Below are 22019 nucleotides of genomic sequence, written 5' to 3'. Positions count from 1 at the left end.
TTCTCGAAAAGTGGCTTGCCGCTGCAAAGAGACTGCCTCATCAGCAGTTTCAAATTAGATACTGTAGCACTTATGAACTATAACATATACTGTAGGCTATACCCAGCTATTTTGGATTATATAATAAAAATGTTTTTTTTTGCTTCATGTAAGCAACCTAATGTACTTTACAAGATTATAATTAAAATGCAAATTAGCTAAAAGTCCAGAATAAGCATATAATAACAGGTAAGTCTTAAGCATGACCTCCGATGTTAAATAAATTCACTGCTTTCCGTCGTGAAAGAGAATTTGGCAAACTTTTCTGAGAGAGATATTTTTATTGTATGTAGCAAAAAGGTTTTTGTTTTATTGTTATCAGAAGAACAATTCCAATAAAGGTTTGGTTTTACTAGGTACAGTGGGATCCAGAATTATTGACAGCCTTAATAAAAAATACACTCAGTGGCTACTTTATTATGTGTTTATTAGACTTATTTTTTAGACTTATTGGTCTTCTGCTGCTGTAGCCTATCCACTTAAGAGGTTTGATGCGTTGTGTGTTTTGAGATGCTCTTCTGCATATCACTGTGCACGGACCCGGAAGGTTGGTGGGTCAAGCCTGGGAGTAGCCACGATAAGAACTGCACAGATCTTGCGCAAGGCTTTTAACCCCACGGGGAGGATTATCTCCTGCTTAATCAAATCAACTGTAAGTCACTTTGGAAAAAAGCTTCAGCTAAATAACTGTAATGTAATGTAACGTACACATCTGATACCCTGTTGAACTGTCCCATTAGTGCAGTGTCATTCCTCCATTCTGCCATATATTGCTTCTTCTTACACCAACTCAGCAACTCAGTTATTGCCAGATGACAGGGCGACTGATAGGAGCAACAGGGAAACTGCAGGTGCAGCTTTCACCTGCAGACCAAACGCAGGCACCTGGCAGACCAATCCGTGAAAGGTCCTACGATCACTTGCGCAACTTCCGGAGAGTGCTTCCCGCTACAGTCGAAACTGATTCAATTTCAGCCTCCGGAGAGCGCCACTTCGCAAAAAACGCAAGCATCTTAGCTGGATCCAGCAGGCTCTGACACTTTCACATCTTTGCAGCAGATGACGGATGACTTACAGTGGGGTGCAAAGATTTTAAGAAATGCCATGTTTAATATTGTACCATTTAGGGGTCAGGTTCGCTTCTGTTCACTTAGATATTAATTGAAAATGCTTTTTGACCCTGGGTGCCCACATTTTTGCACACTACTGTATGTATGATGCCTTGTAGTGGTCACATTGAGGAATTTGCACTTCTGGCTAGCTGTGGTTCAGAAGAGCAGGCCACACCGAGCATCTTTACAACAGCCAATGGCGTGAGGCTTACATTTAGTAATGACTTTATTAGGTAGACATCTACACAAGCTTGTTAATGCAAATATTTAATCAGCCATCATGTGGCAGCTGTTTTTCAGACCAAATGTCAGAATGGGGAATAAATGTGATCTAAGTCACTTTGACCGTGATTTTGTTGGTGCCAGACAGGGTGGATTGAGTTTCTCAGAAACTGCTGATCTCCTGGGATTTTCATGCATAACAGTCTCTACAGTTTGAATGGTAGAGTGGCAGTTCTGATGGCAAGAGAGAGAAAGGTCAGAGGAGAAGGGCCATACTGGTCGAAGCTGACAGGAAGGTGACCCTAATGCAAATAACCATGCATTTCAACAGTGGTATGCAGAAGAGCATCTCTGAATACACAACGTGTCGAACCTCTAAGTGGTTAGGCTACAGCAGCAGAAGACCAATAAGTCTAAAATATAAGTAAAATAAATACCTAATAAAGGGCTCACTGAGTGTATACTGTAGACAATAGTGAGTTGAAAGCTGTATAGAGAGGAGCAAATAATATTGTAATTTCATTTATTCTATTTAACACACTGCATTGTGGGCCTAACACCTCGCTGACACTGTAATTGCACAAAGGTCATTTTTTATTCCTATGGGCAATTTGTATTGCTGGTGTTGACATAATATGAACCTTACAGTATGTTCCTTTAACCCTTCCCCTGAAAATTTTAGTTACAGGTTATATACGCTTAACGATTTACGATTTTTTATATCTGTTTTCCCACAAACCTCATCTTTGCTGTTACTGTACATACTTATGAGTTGGTAATATCTCTTGTTCATCTTTGGTTTCTATGGTTACAACCTACACAGTTGCCCACATCCCCACAAGATGAATCTTGAGGTGTAAAAATGAAGAAGGAATTCTGAGAGAAGAAATGTGATGCTGTTATTTCAGACAATTTACTGCTGTATGTAGAGAAGCGTTTTCCTTTTTAAAAATGTCATCACAATTTAGGAAAAATAAATTGCCTCGTCATGCAATTGATATTGCTGTAAATTTGCTGTGCAAATTTAAAATGAACAAAAATATTCCAAAAGTATATCACTAGCCAATAAACCAATAAATATTTACATGAAAATTTTAAGTATTTTGGTAGATTACACTGAACATTTTATTGCAGTTTTATTTATGTTCATAGGGGTAGTTTTAGTGTCTAATAACAGCCTGGATTCAATCAGCAATTGTCCTTATCTTAGAAGCAAGATGCAAAACAGCAATATTTTTAGTTAATGCCAAACTGTGGTTTTAAGAAAAAGATCTAGCACATGTATTTACGTGTATGGAGGACAAATGTTTATAGAATATAGGACAATATGTTTCCGGTGAATAGGCACTCTGAATTTTTCTGAATTTCTGAATCTTTGAGGAATGAAGAGGAGTAAATTATTTATTGCCCTTGTTCCCAAACTGGGGTACAAATTCCCCTGGGCGTGCTTGATAGATCTCTCGGGATTTAGGAGAAATTGTCTTGTGGCAAATTTTATGCATTTCTTTTTGTATTCATTTGTTTATTCACATTAATTGTTTAACAATAAGATGTTGAAAACAAACCAGCCCTACTCCCCTGAGTAGCTAAGAAATACATTATGTTTCATACTTTGTATGGAGTCAGAAGATGCAGAAACTGAAATATGAGACTGGGGCCGGTATATCAATGGTCCCACTGCAGTGTCTCAGATAAGACCGGCGTCATATGAATTTATATTATGCGTGAGGTCATTGCCTGAGAAGAACATCATCCTCTCTTTTGTTTGTGGTATTTCTCTTTTCTACACTAGTATCCTTATTATTATCCTTGTGCATGGCTAACATGACCGTTGTTATTAGCCTTGATTAAGCTTGATTGTGTCACAGCGCTGTGTTACTACACACAATTTAGCACACGCCCACCATGAGTCACCCTTGATTAGTCTATCTGTTTTTTTTTCTTTAAAATGAGATTTAAAGTGTGTCATTGTTGGCGTATCAAATGTCATTGGACATTGATTTTTGAATACCCCAAGCCAGTCAGACATGTACCTGCATTGTTATATGTACAGAGGAAATTATGAAGAAATGCTGCATAAAACCCATATGCTTTTATTTTAATATATTTTAATAATTCTCAATTACTAATTCACGGAAAATATGCATATGTCAATAATTTTTAAATTATTTTCAAATAATTCAAATAAGTCAAAGCACTTTTTGTGAAGATTTATCAGGGGTGCCAAACTGACAATCATTTTGGAGCCCACTGTCTATGTCCAGGAATGTATACGCATGCATGCACAAACACGCAAATGAAACGCAAATTGAAACAAACAAACAAACAAATAAGCAAAAAAGAAATACAATTTTAAATGTTTGCAATTAATGTTCTTGTTTACAGTTTTAGAAATGGTGGTCGGCTGTCCAAATTGACCGAAAGTGTCTGGCTGATAATGAGCAGAACTTTTTCAAAGTACAAAGGACAGATTAATATTGTCAACTTTGAGACGAACGGAGAAAGCAAGTTGGAAACAGGAAAGTGGCGGTGAATGAAGACTCCCATGGCTCTGTGTGATTCAGAGGGAAAATGCCTAATTAGTCTGTCCAGAGGCAGATGAAGAAGCCCAGGGGCACTGTGGCTGGGGGGGGGGGGGGGGGGGGGGGCAGCTATCGTTCTGTTCCAACAGCTCCACTCAGGAAATCATCTCCATGGTCTGATTCAGCTCTCATCATAATGTGGGTAATTGGGCCCCGATGTGCTCGCAAATACAGTAAACAAGCGGTTGTGATAGACACTGGTAAAATTTTGCTATTAATTTCCAAAGGCACCAGGGGTCTCTCTTGTGGTATATTATAGTAAGCGTGGTAGCGCACTATATGTTTTGTTGGTTGGCACTAAATAGCACATTTTGAACCTCAATATCTCACCTGTTTCAAAATCAATCTCAATGCCATTTCACAGGTCTACTACAATAGCAATGGGCTTAACATGGCATAACACAATACTAACCATGAATGCTAATCTGAAGTTCTAAACGGATGGTTATGTTTGGCAATGTTATCGCATGCAGGTAGTAGCTAGTTTGGTCAAGGTCATATGGCCAATTGAAAAAGAGGTGCGACAAAAATTTACACTTTTTTGGGCTAAAAATGAAATTACTTATATATACTCATGGTTTGTACTAAATCTATTTTGTAGGCTGATGTTAGCATTAGGGTGTGATCTTTTCTTTTGTGGATTTCAGAAAATGCAAATATTTTACTCAAAACATATCTTTTTGTGATTATTTAATGCATGGAGTGCAAAACATGATGTGCAGGTCAGACACTTCTGTATTTTGCTGTATTTACACTTGTAAAGTGTTATGAGCCATGAGAAATCTAGCTCATTTTAAGACCACATGAGGCACAAAGTTTAGGGCACGATAGTAGAATGCTTACAGAGTGATATATTCAGTTCAGTGTTTTGCAGCAATAATTATTTTGTCTTTTGCTGCAGTTTAAATAATATTGACAATGCTGTGCCTATAAACATTTTATCAAACAATTTTATCAAATTTCACTGCACAGAAAATGAATGAGCTCACACAGACCTGAAATGTACTATGGTTTAAATAACCTGTGGCAGAACATGATCACTGTTGTGATTTTCTGTAGCATTTACAGGCATTGATTTTGCAATATACAGTATTACATTTGCAGTCATGATTATAGAAATGTGTCGTTTACTTTTATATATGTTATGGGAATTAATTGCCTTTTAAATGGTAAAACCTTACTGTCCCTGAAAGCACTAAATGCTCCAGTAATTTGTTGAATTGAGCGTATTGATTTAGCTGTTAAAAAACTAATCTTATGTATTTATTTATGCCAGTGGACATTAGATATAGAGTGACAGAAGTTATTTTTGCTTTAGCTTTGCTCTCTGCACTCTGGAGTTGCTAAGCTCTACCTTGCTTTTTAATGTGAAGAAATGGCTTATCTTTGTCTGTTCTACCTGCAGTGTACAGTACATGAATACTTAATTAGCAAACATTGTGCGTACTGTAAGTCAACAGTCAAGATCAGTCTACAGTCACACTATCACTCACAATGTTGAAATAGCATTTCAGTGACCATAGAAGCCACTGCGAAGCAAAAGCGTAGTTAAAAATTGTGTCAGCCATGCTTATGTTTTGAAATACTATTTTTGACCTCAAATGCCTGAAGAAACATAGATATTGTTTATGCTTGGAGAAGTGTTCTGCACTCTTCAAATGTTTTGTTTAAACAGTTTGAGGGTTATTGCACATTTTATTTTAGCTGTATAAAATGAAATTAAATGAAATTTAGCTGTTAATAAAATTAACCCTTAAATTGAAATGTTCTAGATAGTTTTCAATTCAAGTGAATCTGTACTGTCCCACATGGCCTTAATTATCATATATTCCACCATTTTGTGTCAGATTTAGAGTATTTTATATGAAAAATATGGATGTAAGTGTAACTATTACATTACATGAAGAATTAGACTTGTTCCCCCTCACATATTCATATTCTCATGCATACACTGTTTCACACGCAATCTTACTTCAAGGTTGTGTAGTACATTGTGTTAATACTAAATCACTGATTAACACAAACAACAGCACTGTTTAGTAAGCGGTTATTCTCTCATTCTGTTATGGAGGATTGAGAATCACATCACCATTTTTGTGGTGTGAATACACCTCAGAGAAATGAGGTGGCAATATTCTGAAGTCTACTAATACGCCTTAAAGAACTGGAAACCATACTGGTGATTTAGATGCTGAACATGCTGCGATATGCTAATTTAAAAGTACCCAATGTGGCAATATAAAAATAAATCATTACTCATGAATAATGGTACATTACTATATATCCTGCTATGACAGGGCATTGGTGTTTCAAAATCCAACTGATTATGGTGTTTTAAAACACTTTGAAACATTTTAAGACCCCCTAAATTGGTTGCAGCCTAGCCTAATTAGCAGCTCTTCAGGGGTTACTTTAAAAACATTTTTTAACAATACACTGTATGCAGTGCAGTCTGTAAATATCTGGACAGTGACACTGCATACACAGTGCTGCAATTCCAACAAGGATGTTGATGTAAATATCCACAACTTAAAGCTGGCAGTCTCTACTCTAACCTCTACTCTTTTCAGATGCAATGAGCTGGAGTATAGAGCCAGAAAGTAAACATTGTGTCACTGCCCAAATACGTAAGCACGCAGGGTTTCTTGTGTCGGGAGCATTGGTTTAGACCCTGACACTAAACACTCATCCATAACAAAATGATACACCCCCTAGGACACTGGGGAATAAAATAACCCATGTGCTCATTGTTAAGATAACTCCCTTTTATAGCATGATTCTGTATTAACCAATTATGTTTACGACTGTGTAATCAATTTGCAATTTATACTGCATTCAAGCAACTGCAGTACAAATGACAATTTGTTACACAGTCTACTGCAACATGGACAGCATACGTATGTGGGCAAATTGATGCCAATTCCAACAGCTGTTGTGTCTGCAAAATGTGTTCTGCACCAGCGGTGATATAACGAAAGGCAACTGGCAGAGCTAATGCTACCAGCTAGCCAGTGCAGGAAATATAAAAGTGTTCCTGGGAAAGTGAGATTTTACAATGAGTTTAAGGTCCCATATTGTGGGGAATGACATTTCTATGCCCTGTCATAGCCCAGTCATAGCAGGATTTATAGTAATGTACCATTATTCATGAGTAATGATTTATTTTTATATTGCCACATTAGCATATTGTGGCATGTACATTTCCTTTGCTATTTTCATTATAAAGGAGTTGTAGGTAAACAATAAAAACACTGTGAAAGCATCAAATCACACAGTCATTTGGACTTTGATAAGTTTATGATGTCACAACTATACACTAATTTGCATATGTCCGCCTACAGCATGGCCCACCGTGTAGCCAGAAGACATCCATGTGCTTGTCGTTCAGTTAGTCACGGAGCTAGCCAGCCAATCAGAACAGAGGTTCCTTGATATTAATGAGCCTTAAAGACACAGTCACTAAAACAGCCTGTTGGTGGCCTGTTCTCATGAGAGGCACTGGAGAATGGGCATGTAAAACTGGATAGAGATTTTTGTTTTTGGTACTTAAAACCACGCAAACATCTTCTTAAGGAAATCGCAACCTAACACTGGAAAGGTGTACAATATTGGACCTTTAAGTATGGCCAAGAGGATATACTGTACAATACTTGTAAAGTCAGATTTTGTAAATGTTGCCTTGTTGCCTTGTATTTATTAATGAAATCTTTTGATAAAATTTTGCCTTTAATTCAAATGAAAGATTTTTTGCAAAAAGGTATGTGTTTGTCCAGTACCGTCTGTGCAGGCAGCCTGCGGTCGAGCTCTCTGTGCAGACCTGCTGGTGAAACTGACGGCTCTCTGTGCAGGCCTGGTAGTGAAACTAACGGTTCTCTGTGCAGGCCTGGTGGTGAAACTGACGGTTCTCTGTGCAGGCCTGGTGGTGAAACTAACGGTTCTCTGTGCAGGCCCACTGGTGAAACTGACGGCTCTCTGTGCAGGCCTGGTAGTGAAACTAACGGTTCTCTGTGCAGGCCTGGTGGTGAAACTAACAGTTCTCTGTGCAGGCCTGGTGGTGAAACTGACGGTTCTCTGTGCAGGCCTGGTAGTGAAACTAACGGTCCTCTGTGCAGGCCTGGTGGTGAAACTGACGGTTCTCTGTGCAGGCCCACTGGTGAAACTGATGGTTCTCTGTGCAGGCCTGGTAGTGAAACTAACGGTTCTCTGTGCAGGCCCACTGGTGAAACTGACGGCTCTCTGTGCAGGCCTGGTAGTGAAACTAACGGTTCTCTGTGCAGGCCTGGTGGTGAAACTGACGGTTCTCTGTGCAGGCCTGGTGGTGAAACTGACGGTTCTCTTTGCAGGCCTGGTGGTGAAACTGACGGTTCTCTGTGCAGGCCTGGTGGTGAAACTGACGGTTCTCTGTGCAGGCCTGGTGGTGAAACTGTCGGTTCTCTGTGCAGGCCTGGTAGTGAAACTAACGGTTCTCTGTGCAGGCCCGCTGGTGAAACTGACGGTTCTCTGTGCAGGCCCGCTGGTGAAACTGACGGTTCTCTGTGCAGGCCTGCTGGTGAAACTGACTGTTCTCTGTGCAGGCCTGGTGGTGAAACTGACGGTTCTCTGTGCAGGCCTGCTGGTGAAACTGACGGTTCTCTGCTTTGCTGTGCAGGCGACACGCAGTTGAGCTCTCTGTGCAGGCCCGCTGGTGAAACTGACTCTGCTTGTTCTCTGCTTTGCGGTGCAGGTGCCTCAAGACGAGTGGGGGGGATACCCGGGGATCGACCGGGACGAGGAAATCCCCTGCAGGAGGATGCGCAGCAGCAGCTATGTCAAAGCCATGGGGGACGACGAGAGCGGGGAGTCGGACAGCAGCCCTAAAACATCGCCCCAGAAAACCGTGCGGCCAGACGCCCTCGCCCTAAAGTCCGTCATGCAGAGACCCCATATAGACCCCCAAAGGTATGTCTGTGGGAACTGTCAGCTCATATTACATTACATCGCAGTTATTTAGCCAATGCTATTTTATCCAAAGCAAATTTGTTGGAGTAAGCAGGGGGCGATCCCCCCCGGAGCGATGTGGGGTTAAGGGCCTTGCTCAAGGACAGCTGCACGGATCCTATCGTGGCTACACCGGGGCTTGAACCACCACCCTTCCGGGTCCCAGTCATGCCCAGTCAAGGTTCCTCTAGGTCAGCTTTTTTGGCAGGGTTTGCCTCTATATTTAGTACCAACCATATAAGGTGCTTCCTACTTCCTGTACTAGCTGTGCTGGATGCTGTTTATGCCAAATTATGTTGAAACATATTCAAAGTAACTTATTTCGTAACTGGGTAAAAGATGAACACAATTTGTACATGATTGTATTTTTCATACATTTTCATCATTTTTATTTGCCATATTAGCTGATAAAATATAATGGGTACATAAACCTGTATATGAAAATGTCAGTGCAATGTTCCAGTAGCTACCCTGTGCAGCTGAATCAAGCTGGCAGCCTCAGAATTGGATGCACCAGTATGATGAATTCTCAGATAAGTAAATGCTACTCCATTAAAGTAGCACTAAAGTGTATTATCTCTCACCTCATTTCTATTAGTAGAGTCTGGGTGTAGTCTATAGTATTCATACTGAGTAAACTATTCGAATGTATTGTTTTTCAGTTCTGTACCAATTCAGTCCTTATTAGCTTATTGGAATTTTTCACAAAAAATGAATATTATACTTCTTCTATAAATTTGTTAAAATTAAATTCTAGTGTTGCAACACACAGAATCTCACACAATATTATTTTTTTCTGTAATATGAAGTGTTTTTCTTGTAAAACCATTACCTTAAGAACTTAACACATATAACTGCAGTATTAGAATACTTGAACCCAATTAGAGAAATGACAGAAGTTCTTTCCATTTATTTACACTCAGTGAGAAATGTATTAGGTAGACCTATACACCAGCTTATTCATGCAAATATTTAATCAGCCAATCATTTACCAGCAACAAAATGCATAAAAGCATGCAGATGTGATCAAGAGGTTCAGCTGTTGTTCAGACCAAATATTAGAATGGGGAAGAAATATGATCTAAGTGACTTTGACCGTGGAATGATTGTTGGTGCCAGACAGGACCCCCTTGAGTGTCTCAGAAACTGCTCACTGAGTTGAAATATCTCCTTATTGCATATTGTGTGTCAATAAGTGAATGAATATAAGTCACAAATCTAGATTATTTTTATAAGATACAGAAATATTCAAACCTGATTTCTGCAACCTTTTCCTCTTTCATCGTACATGGATTGTGGTTACTGGTTGGCTGTGTACTTTGAAGAGATAGCATTGTGACAGGTCTTTCCACCGCTGCCTGAATGTATTTTTCGGGAAAACACCCAAAACAGCCTGTAAAGGAATTCCTCAAATTGGGAACCTGAGTGCCAGAAGCAGAAATATTATATGAATTGGTGTCTGTTTGGCATGTATGTCTTCAACACGTTTCCATTTATTATGAAGTAATGGTTTGTGTAAGTGTGGCTGTCATCTTTCCCTTCGTTCCCTAAGCCTCCTGCCCTCCTTATAAATGACACGTAAAACATAATGTATATCGCTCGCTATTGCTTGGCAACAGCAGAAGCAAATTGTTACCACAGCACTGTAACATTTTCAAGACGTTTTCGACCGTTTGAACAATTATAGTTCAATAAACAATAATTGGTTTTGTTTATGATGGGATGACTATATTATGGGACTATTTGAAGCACAGTCTCACAGAAGTTTACATAGTCAATGCAAAAAGGTAACTGACAGAGACTGAAGCAAACAATAGGAAAGGACAGAAAAGGTAAATTAATTGGTAAATAATGGATAACAGATATTACATGTATGAGAGATAATCTATCCTGCTCGGACCTCAGGAAAACAGGTAACAGGCCCATTCGGGGAGAAAAGCTATTCAATCAAAGCTAGTTATTTAGGGGGCTTAAAATAACTTTGTTCCGAACCGTGATTAATCAACATTACACGCAAGCATGCCCATTAATCCACAACGCGACATAGGGCAATTACTCACTATGATCGTATTAGTTATGAATGCTCATTACTAAGCTCTCTGGTTCAAAGATGAATGCTGATTCCTTCATTCATAACAATGCCATTGATAGATAAGGAGACTTCACCGCAGCCAGATTTCTCCGTGTTTTTTATGCGCTCATTAAAAATGAATTCTCACAGCTTATGTGGCAACGGGCGCGTACAGCACTATATCCATACGTGTGATCACACTCAGAAGGAGCGGTCGCTATACGGTTGTGCTTGGGATGACGCCCGCGCCAACAAAGCGAAAATCATAGGTGGTCTATTGAGTTCATGCTTCGCAATGAATCAATCTTTATATCTGTTGTGTCTCCCATTTTTTCCACTACCTATATCTAACATACGCAACAAGGCATTTCGTATGAGTCATATCATTAGACTCATCCAGGATTGACCCTGTTGAAGTGTTGTCAATCATCAGTGCATATATTTCCTGCATGAATGCACTCAATTTTGCATCTCTGCCTCTCCATTATCATTAACATAGATGCCATATCCATGTTCTTCATCATATAGACTAGATGTTGCACAAAAAGGCCATTGCATGTATGTTAAAAATGTTCAACAAAATTTGCACTTGCCTGCTTTGCCTATATCTGCTTGGGGCCCGTTTTAAAAGCAGCAGCCTGATTAGTGCCATTTCAATGCCCGGGCTACTGTTGGCTTTTTGAGGAATTGGTGTATAAACATCACACCCATCTGTGAATTGCACAATGAACCAATTTCTTTGCCAACAAAGGCTAATTGTTGGTAGTTTTAGGCTTTTTGCCTATCTTGCTTCACTAAAACTAGTCTGGCTTTGTAACACTCACTCTCACGTTTGCTTCTGCATGCTGTGGCTTACTGTTGGTCACGTGTCAATTGGCTACTGAGTTTACTGCCCTGAATGTTTTTTTTGCACAGGATGAGGAAATAAGCAGTTCTTCGGCACCAAATGTCTCACTTATGAACCATCTCACAGTAGCTAGTGTTCAAGCTGTAGGAATGTACATTTTCTGTTGTGGTTAAACTTACCTGAATTTTAAGTTTCATGCCATCCCTTGCTTCAACAAGATAAGACTGCACTTGCATACATGTGCCTGAGCCCATGCACTAGACTCTGACTGTGGGAATTATGCCAAATTAAAAAAAATTTTGCAACATAAAAACATTTTTTCCAGTTTTCCAGGTATTTTTTCAGCTAACGCTGGACCAATTTGCAGGATTGCACTGAAATTCTAACACTGATCAGTCAGAGGTGAATAAAATGTGACAGAGCTGTCTAATTTACATACTGAATCTGATTTGCATGCATGGAACAAATACATTTTAGTCCAGATTTGTAAAATATGATTACGTGGACCCGTGAAATAAAATATGATTACGTGGACTTGTGAAATGTCCGCACATTCTGTTCTTGTGACATGTTTACATAAAAAGTCATGTCTTCTGTTCTGCTACAGATCTCTCGGTCCTTAACCTTTAATTTCCACAGAGATTCAGTACAGTATGTCATACTTCCTTGATATGAGATTCTGAATTGGCTGTTGGATAGGTCATATATTATGGAATATTACATGTAGTAAACGTACATGTATTTGGCTGAAAGGCATTAATCATTACGTAGGTATGTATGTAACCTTCAAATTAATATCCTGGTTATTGGAAATCATTTTTATATGCAAATTTAAATACACTGGTCCATATGGCTGACAGCTATATGACTTATGGCAAGTATACAATGCGGTGCAAAGAACCTATTTATTATCTCATCTCCGGCTTGCACAATTCTTGAAAATGTTAACGATATGTGCCTTATTCTGGAAAACATTTGGCCTTGATTTCCATGTGGTATATGGAGAATACTGAGTACAGTGAGGTCCGTAAGTATTTGAACAGTGGTACAATTTCTGTTCTTTTGGCTCTGTACTCCAGCACATTGGATTTGAAATAAATAAATGAATATGATGTTAAAAAAGAATTACATCCCTTACAATTACATTCCTTTTTATACATAGTTCCCCTATTTTTGAGGACCAAAAGGTAATTGGACAGTTGGCTTCTCAGCTGTTTCTGATTAGTCAGGTGTATTGGTGCAGGTATAAGAAAGCCCTAGTCTCTAATTTAGTCTTGATTCTAGGCTGTTGATTGCCATTGGAGTCTGTTTTGGCATTTGTCGACATGTGGGCCAGAGTTGTGCCAATGCAAGTCAAGGAAGCCATTATGAGAGTCAGACATATGCCAAGCAATAGGATTGCACCACATGTACGATTGTACCACTGCCCAAAATATTAGGGCCCTTACTGTATGTTCGTACTGTATTTCTGAAAGGCAAGACTGAGCCCTGGGTCTGTTGACATGTTTTGATATCACAATACTTACCAAGGGTGTCAATCTCATTTCAACTTTGTTTTTTTTTTCACTATCAGTACCGTCCAATGCAAAATGACTATATTATGGGACTATTTGAAGTTTTCCCTGGATCTAGTATGTCCATGCTACTTCATACATATTGTGAAGATAATGAAGAATAAGAATAAGCATTGCATTATTTACTAACCATGGTAATTTGCACAAGAGACATTCAGACAGTAATTCAAAGAGCAGGAGCTGCTGAGGTAAAAAAAAATGTATTGCCGCAAAAGGGTCTCAAATCCATGAAGTGTATTATTTAATAGAGGAATCTTTGTGTTGTGGAGAAACTGTGTTTTCTAAACAGAATGACACCATACGAGCTTCAGTTACATGTCTCACACTTTGCCATTTCACTGGGGAGGTGAAAAATGTTACAAAATCACTATCCGGTCAGAATTTAGAGTTAATACCCAAATCGCATTCTCGAATATCAAATCTACCATTCACCTAAATTAAAAAATTCTAATTGTTCTGTAAATATGGGTAACACTTTATTCTTTTGTTAAATATTGGGACTGCTTGGTCCTCCAAGCTCTGTCTCCCAAATGAACTTTTATGTGTTCATAAGTTCGTCATTAAACTTGCAGTATAACGTAATACTGTTTTTATTATTATAATCCATTCTCTAGAAATGAAGAGATGTGGACGTTCGAAACAAGTGTCTTTCCCCTGTAGTAGTGCTACTTCTATGGTACTCGCCTCTGTTCACAGGTCAGTGTGTGCTACTTCCTGAAACAAGATGGGTTACCTTCACACCAAGAACTATAACATTTACGGTAGCTGTAACAATGTGTGGCAAGGGCGCAGTTTGCGGGAAGGAAGCAGGGCTGGTTAAGCAGGCACATACCTGGGGCATGTTCAATGTGAAAGTGTTTTGCTACGGTTTCTGTGTTGAATGATATGTTTTCTCCAAACTGTGTGAAATGTTTTGCAAAAGGCTTTGAGGTATGTAGGGGGTGTAGCCGAATCAGTAATGACCTGTGCTTTAAAGGCTGGAGAATGCCTTCTGTGATGCCATAGGAGCAAACCATACTATGTCAGTCAGCCCGCCCATGGTTTGCAACAATGGATGTACAATGCGCCACCATTTCTGTTTCAAAAAAACTTTTTGCTACATTTTGTCGGGGCTGAACATGGCCCTGTACTACGTTACAATTCAGTATACCTCATTTTGTAGCTCTCATACTGTACTTTAACATGATGATAAACTGAAAAAGTCAAAAGTCAAGTTTTGAAACATGTGTCTGAAGCATGGAGCCAGTCACTGTAGTCTGCAGTATTATATTGATGTTCTCTTTGTGGACCTCAGTTTGTGTATTGAGACGGGTGCATGGGGGTTGGACCCAAAATGCACGACTCAGAAACAATAGTAATGTAAAGACCCCTCAGGGCTTTATTCGGGACGAATCCCAGGAGAGTAGTCAACACAAGCAAAGTCCATACACGTAGATCCAGCCAAACAAAAAGTAAACAAACAAAAAGCACGGTGCCGAGGGAAGAGGCAAACTCGTAGTCGGTAGACGTGCAGGGAGGTCCGGTAGCAGGAGAGCTGTCAGCAGGGCAGATGAACAGACGGACGGCAGGCAGAGGCGTAGTCGTGGGCGAAGCGGGAGTCGAAACCATGAAACAATCAGCGAAGCAAAAGTACAAAGACGGTAGGCGAGGACGTAGCCAAAAAACAAACGATGGTCACAAAACAGAAATCAATAAACAATGGTCGGTAAACAGGCTTGGATCGTAACATGTAATCAATGGTAGTAAATGCTCAAGAGTTGCGTGGTAAACAGAGGCAGACAATTTCGCAGAGAACAGTAGCGCGACTGGGCTATAAATGCGGGTGTAGACAGGTGTAGACAATTAGTTAGAGCGTAGCAAGGAAATGGAAAACAGGTGCGATGGATGACAAGTTTAACAAGGAGATTAGTAATCGTTAGTAATAAACCTATCCTGCCCTAGCATTAGTAAATTAGTAGATGACATGCACGAGAAACGTAAGGTAACATGAACACATGATTAGTTTGTTAGTCTCTACCCAATCCTGATCTAGCGTTAGTAGTTTTAGTAAATAGACAAATGGAAACAATTAGGGAGTGAATGACAGAAAGAGAGAGAGAGAGAGAGAGAAAAGGCGGAACGCAAGGTTTGCGGAAAAACATGTAAAAGTGTATGCATAACAACGACCAGTAACGTAACAATAAACATGCATCAAAACATAACACAAGCGAAACTAAAACGATAAACACTCAACATAACAAGGTAATATAATCGTACGAAAACATAACTAGACATGACAAGAAAATAAATCGTAACGAGACATAACTAAACATGACAAGAAAATAAATCGTAACGAAACATAACTAACAACATGACGAACCTAGACTAACATAATACATGATAAGACAATACAAGACTAATACAAAATGAATAAACATAAAACATGGCGAGACAGACCTGAAATGTGACAGGACCCCCCCCTTAACGACCGACTCCTGGCGGTCCTTGGAATTTATCAGGGTGGTCACGATGGAAGTCTCTGATGAGCGATTTGTCCAGAATGAGACTGGGAGCGACCCAGGAACGCTCCTCAGGGCCATAGCCCTCCCAGTCAACCAAGTATTGAACCCCACGGCCCCTCTTACGAATGTTCAAGAGTTTGTTAACAGTGAATGCAGGGAGGTTGTCAATAATGGTGGTGGTGGGGGATCCGGGGGACATATGGGGTGAGAGGATACAGGCTTAATACAGGAGACATAGAATGTGGGGTGAATCTTAAGGGAAGCAGGGAGTGACAATTTAACAGAGGAAGGATTGATGATTTTGTGGATCTTAAAGGGACCAATAAAGCGGGGTTGCAGTTTGTGGGAAGTGGCTTGGAGATGAATGTCCTTAGTGGACAGCCAGACGGAGTCACCTGGTTTGTAGGCCGGAGCTGGAGTGCGGTGGCGATCAGCGAAACGCCGATTACGGTCTGCCCTGCTTAGCAGCGCGGCCTTGGCTTCCCTCCAAACCTTGGCGCACCGTTTCATGTGGATGGCGAGGGAGGGAACAGCGATCTCGGCTTCTTGGTCAGGGAACAGTGGAGGTTGGTAGCCCAGGGAGACCTCAAATGGAGATTTCCCGGTGGCGGCGCAGGGTAAGGTGTTGTGTGCGTACTCAACCCAGGTGAGCATCTTGCTCCATGAAGCCGGATTCTGGGCAGAGACACAACGTAGCGCGGCTCCCAAATCCTGGTTGGCCCTCTCGGTCTGCCCATTGGATTGAGGGTGGTAGCCGGATGAGAGGCTGGCTGTGGCACCGAGGGCCAGGCAGAAAGCTTTCCACACTTGAGAAATGAATTGTGGGCCCCGGTCGGATACAATGTCTGAGGGGATTCCATGGATGCGGAACACTTCCTTGACCAGTACATCCACAGTCTCTTGGGCAGTGGGTAACCCTGGCAGGGGGATGAAGTGGGCCACCTTACTGAATCGATCCACCACAGTGAGGATGGAGGTGTTACCTTCGGAAGGGGGAAGTCCGGTAACGAAGTCCACGCCGATGTGGCTCCAGGGTCGGCTGGGCACAGGCAGGGGTTGGAGTAGACCAGCGGGGGCTTGGTGGGAGGCCTTGCTTCTGGCACAGGTGGTACATGCCTTGATGAAGCGCCTGGTGTCAGGGATCATGGAGCTCCACCAGAATCTCCGCTTCAGCACCGCCAAGGTGCGGGTAAAGCCGGGATGGCAGGAAAGGAGGGATGAATGGGCCCATTGCAGCACCTGTGTCCGAGCGGCTGAGGGAACGTATAGGCGTAATCCGGGGTTGGACCTGGGATCGGGATCCTCCCGTAGAGCCCTCTGGATCACCGCCTCGATCTTCCATGTGACAGATCCGATAGTGCAGGAGGCAGGAAGGATGTTCTCGGGAACCTCACGCTCAGAACAGGTGTTAAATTGACGGGACAGGGCGTCGGGCTTAACATTCTTCGAACCCGGGCGGTAGGTCAGAGAAAAGTTGAACCTCCCGAAGAACAGCGCCCATCTAGCCTGTCGAGAGTTCAGCCTCTTGGCTGTCTGGAGGTATGCCTGGTTCTTGTGGTCAGTCCAAACGATGAACGGCTTCTCGGCCCCCTCCAGCCAATGTCTCCACTCCTCCAGCGCCAGTTTGACTGCCAGCAGCTCTCGGTTTCCAACGTCATAGTTCCTCTCAGCCGGGGACAGCTTCTTGGAGAAGAAGGCGCAGGGGTGTAGTCGGTTGTCCGCGGCCGCCACCTGAGAGAGCACTGCTCCCACCCCTGTGTCGGAAGCATCCGTCTCGACAACAAACTGGCGGGTAGGGTCGGGATGTACCAGGATGGGAGGGGAAGAGAACAGTCTCATGACCTTGGTGAAGGCCATCTCAGCTTCGGGGCTCCACCGGAATGGCATCGCAGGGGACGTGAGCTTGGTTAGGGGGGAGACCACTTGACTATAGGAACGGATGAACCTTCGGTAGAAATTGGCGAATCCCAAGAAGCGCTGGAGTTGCTTGCGTGAGGTGGGTGTGGGCCAGTCGGTGACCGCCAGAATCTTCTTGGGATCCGCCCTGATCTGTCCCTTCTCAAGGATAAACCCAAGGAACTCAACTGTGTCGGAGTGGAAGACGCACTTCTCTGCCTTGACAAATAATTTGTTCTCTAGAAGTCTCTGTAGAACTTGTCTGACGTGGTTTTCATGATCCTTGGCATTTGTGGAGTAGATCAAGATGTCATCCAGGTAGACGAACACATGGCGGCCCAACAAGTCCCGAAGAACATCATTCACCAGAGCCTGGAACACAGCAGGAGCATTGGTGAGGCCGAATGGCATGACCAGGTATTCGAAGTGTCCGAGAGAGGTGTTGAAGGCGGTCTTCCATTCATCGCCCTCACGGATACGGACCAGGTGGTAAGCGTTGCGGAGATCCAACTTGGTGAAGATGGTGGCCTCGTGAAGTGGGTGGAACGCGGAGTCCATCAGGGGCAGAGGATACTTGTTCCTCACCGTGATGTTGTTCAGCTCCCTGTAGTCGATGCACGGGCGTAGGGAGCCATCCTTCTTCTGAACGAAGAAGAATCCCGCACCGACGGGAGAGGAAGATGGGCGAATTAGTCCGTTAGCCAGGCAGTCACGGATGTATTTCTCCATAGCCTCCCTTTCTGGTCTGGAGACGTTGTATAGGCGACTAGAGGGGAGTGACGAACCGGGAAGGAGCTCGATGGCGCAGTCGTAGGGTCGATGGGGCGGCAATGACTGAGCTTGAGTCTTGGAGAACACCGTGGCCAGGTCATGGTAAGGTATGGGAACCCTTTCCAGGGAGGGCTTGGGAGTCTGTGGTGGAGCTAGTGCTCCCTCTGCTGGTGGTGGGGCGGAACGCAAGCAGGACAGATGACATTTAGAATCCCAGGCTTGAACTTGATTAGAACTCCAGTTGATCGTGGGGTTGTGTTTCTAGAGCCAGGGTTTATTGTTCATTGTTAAAAGGATCCCCATTAGCTGTCACCGAAATGGGACGAGCTAGTCTTCCTGGGGTCCACATAAAAAAGAAATTAAAAACAAATTAAAATCACTTAACAATGATAAACTAAAAACATTGTACAAAAATCCCAAGATGAGTTGGTCATTGGGGGACTGGATGACGCGGAACTGGATCATCTCCCGATGGTTCCCAGAAATGATCAGTTGTACGGGAATAGTGATGTGCTTCATGCGGCAGAAAGTCCTTCCATCCAGCGACCGCGCATTCTCAGGGTGGGGTAGAGGGAGGGTGGGAATGTTCAGTTCAGACACCAGAGATTCGCCAACGCCGCATCGTTCCAACTAGTGGCCGCCGCGAGGGTGCGGAAGTCGATGGAGTGGTCTGCCGCGGTCTTCCGTCCCTGGCGCAGAGCAATCAGTCTCTGGGATGGCTCCTGGTCACTGGATGCATGTTGGAAAACCTTCCGAATCTCCTCGACGAAGGCCGGGTAACGAGGAGGAGATGAACCCCCGGTCCACACCGCAGTAGCCCAGTCCAATGCCCTCCCCTTCAGCAGTCCCATCACATAGCCTATCCGACGGTCGTCGCTGTTGTAGGTCTGGGGCTGTTGCCCTTAATACGAAGTCACATTGGAGTAGGAAAGCCTTGCACCTCTCAGGTTCTCCACCGAACCTCTCCGGGGGGGGGGTTGTTGGGGCTCCCGGAATTGCCAGGTTTCCATGGGGTTGAACGCTGGGGATGCGGGTGGGTGGGTAGGCTCCTCCCGTGGTTGTAGCAGGACCGCGACAGCGAGCTTCTTCATCTCCGCACACAGTTCACGAATCTCCAGGTGAAGCTCGGAGATTCCTTGTGAATGCTGCTGGACGATGGCTCCTTGTTCCTGGAGGGCGTGGAACATGGCAGTAGAGTCAGCAGGGTCCATTGTGACGAAATTGTTCTGAGACGGGTGCGTGGGGGTTGGACCCAAAATGCACGACTCAGAAACAATAGTAATATAAAGACCCCTCAGGGCTTTATTCGGGACGAATCCCAGGAGAGTAGTCAACACAAGCAAAGTAATCGTTAGTAATAAACCTATCCTGCCCTAGCATTAGTAAATTAGTAGATGACATGCACGAGAAACGTAAGGTAACATGAACACATGATTAGTTTGTTAGTCTCTACCCAATCCTGATCTAGCGTTAGTAGTTTTAGTAAATAGACAAATGGAAACAATTAGGGAGTGAATGACAGAAAGAGAGAGAGAGAGAGAGAGAGAAAAGGCGGAACGCAAGGTTTGCGGAAAAACATGTAAAAGTGTATGCATAACAACGACCAGTAACGTAACAATAAACATGCATCAAAACATAACACAAGCGAAACTAAAACGATAAACACTCAACATAACAAGGTAATATAATCGTACGAAAACATAACTAGACATGACAAGAAAATAAATCGTAACGAGACATAACTAAACATGACAAGAAAATAAATCGTAATGAAACATAACTAACAACATGACGAACCTAGACTAACATAATACATGATAAGACAATACAAGACTAATACAAAATGAATAAACATAAAACATGGCGAGACAGACCTGAAACGTGACATGTATATCCACATAAATGTTTTAATTAGTTTGTCTTGTGAAAATAGCAACACTGCCCACAAATACTTAACAGTACAGGAGTATATTAGTTACTCCCCCCCCCCCCCCTTGTGTTAGGGAGAGGGAGATAATATCAGCAGTTTTCTTCAGTTTGATTTTTAAGGTTGGAATGCAATGCAAGTAGTTTACTCATGGTGAAGAGAGCCAAAGTGAATGGATTGAAGAAAATGTATTGATAAGGTGCCATTTTCTCTCTGAAAGAGCTTAGGTCAGCTTAATCAGAGTATAATAGGATGGGTTAGCAGAGATGCAGATTATTAAATAAGGATATTTACCTTTGGTTGCTCTTGAATTAATTAAAAAAATACTCTAGACGTTTTCTGGCTGTAGGCCGCACAATATCTATATCTTAAGTTTGTTGTATGACATGCAATTAATACATCTTTTTTATTTAACTGAACTGTTCTTCAAGAGCCAGGAACACATTTAATAAAGAATGTATTGATTGAATGCTGTTGTGCCACATCCTAGTCAGACTATATCTATGGATCGTTCTTAATCACGTGACAATTTCCTTGACGATGATGTGTTGGAGGACAAGCGGCCATAGCAACCCATACATTTTAGTTTTAAAACACAGGGGTTAAACTAGGCCTAGATAACATGGTATCCATTAAAAAAATATTATGATGGTGCCCAGTCAATATCGGTTTTCATATAAAGGTTGGATGGTTGACCTGTCAGAGAAGAAAAGAAAGATCTCGGGGGAGAACTTCACTGCGGCAGCAACCCTCTGTAGTCCCAGCTGAATATCTCACCCATTTCAATGCTATTTTGCATGAAAGAATGATCATAAAATTTACTTTTTTTGTACAAAAATACCTCAACGGATCCTGACACAAGACCACTCATTCTGTGGGTAATTTAGAAATATAAGTGCTTTTTCTAATTTCATGACTGTACTAATGACTTTTTCTAATTTCATGACATTCCCTCTGCACTGTATTCAATTAGAATTTTATTCCATTTTAATTAGAACCTAAAATTCTCAATTTCAACAATGTAATTAACGGGTGGCAGAATAAAGTGTTTCCCAAAGATTCAGTATGCAGGAAAAACAAATGCTTAAAGTACTTTACATTGAAGGAATATGTGGTATATGTATTAAGACAATGCAGTGAGAAGTGAATTATATCACGCGTACAGTTGTCTCAAACGTGGGGGATTGGGGAAATAACCTTCTCGTTCCCGTGTGTCCCTCTCTCTCCGTTCAGTCAGAGCTACCACTTGCAAACTGCGAGAGACATGCGCACCCATTCCGTAACCTTGGACCCGGCGACCAACTATAACCCCCCGCAGTTCCGCTCCCGGAATCAGAGCTACATGAGAGCGGTCAGCACTCTCAGTCAGGCAAGCTGCATCAGCCAGGTGAGTCCGGGTCCGAAACCCTCGGCAGGCAAACCACCGGCCGGACGGGCGGAGTGAGGGAGGAGAGGAAGAGAAGTGGTGCCATTTGGGCTGGAGAGGTGGAGCGTATCACC

General features: G+C 42.3%; 1 protein-coding gene across 1 annotated transcript in view; it reads left to right on the top strand.

Annotated features, from left to right (window-relative positions):
- LOC133129365 (disks large-associated protein 2-like) overlaps nt 1–22019 on the top strand; it is a 148012-nt gene that overhangs the window by 72106 nt on the left and 53887 nt on the right. The window contains exons 3-4 of the mRNA XM_061243402.1: nt 8679–8893; nt 21753–21906. Of these exons, the coding sequence (XP_061099386.1) occupies nt 8679–8893; nt 21753–21906 (369 nt within the window). The remainder of the gene's footprint in view (nt 1–8678; nt 8894–21752; nt 21907–22019) is intronic.

Source organism: Conger conger, chromosome 5 (assembly GCF_963514075.1).
Source record: "Conger conger chromosome 5, fConCon1.1, whole genome shotgun sequence".
NCBI classification, from domain to species: domain Eukaryota; kingdom Metazoa; phylum Chordata; class Actinopteri; order Anguilliformes; family Congridae; genus Conger; species Conger conger.
The sequence above is the reverse complement of the archived record's forward strand: the minus strand, read 5'-3'. Positions and strand labels throughout refer to the sequence as shown.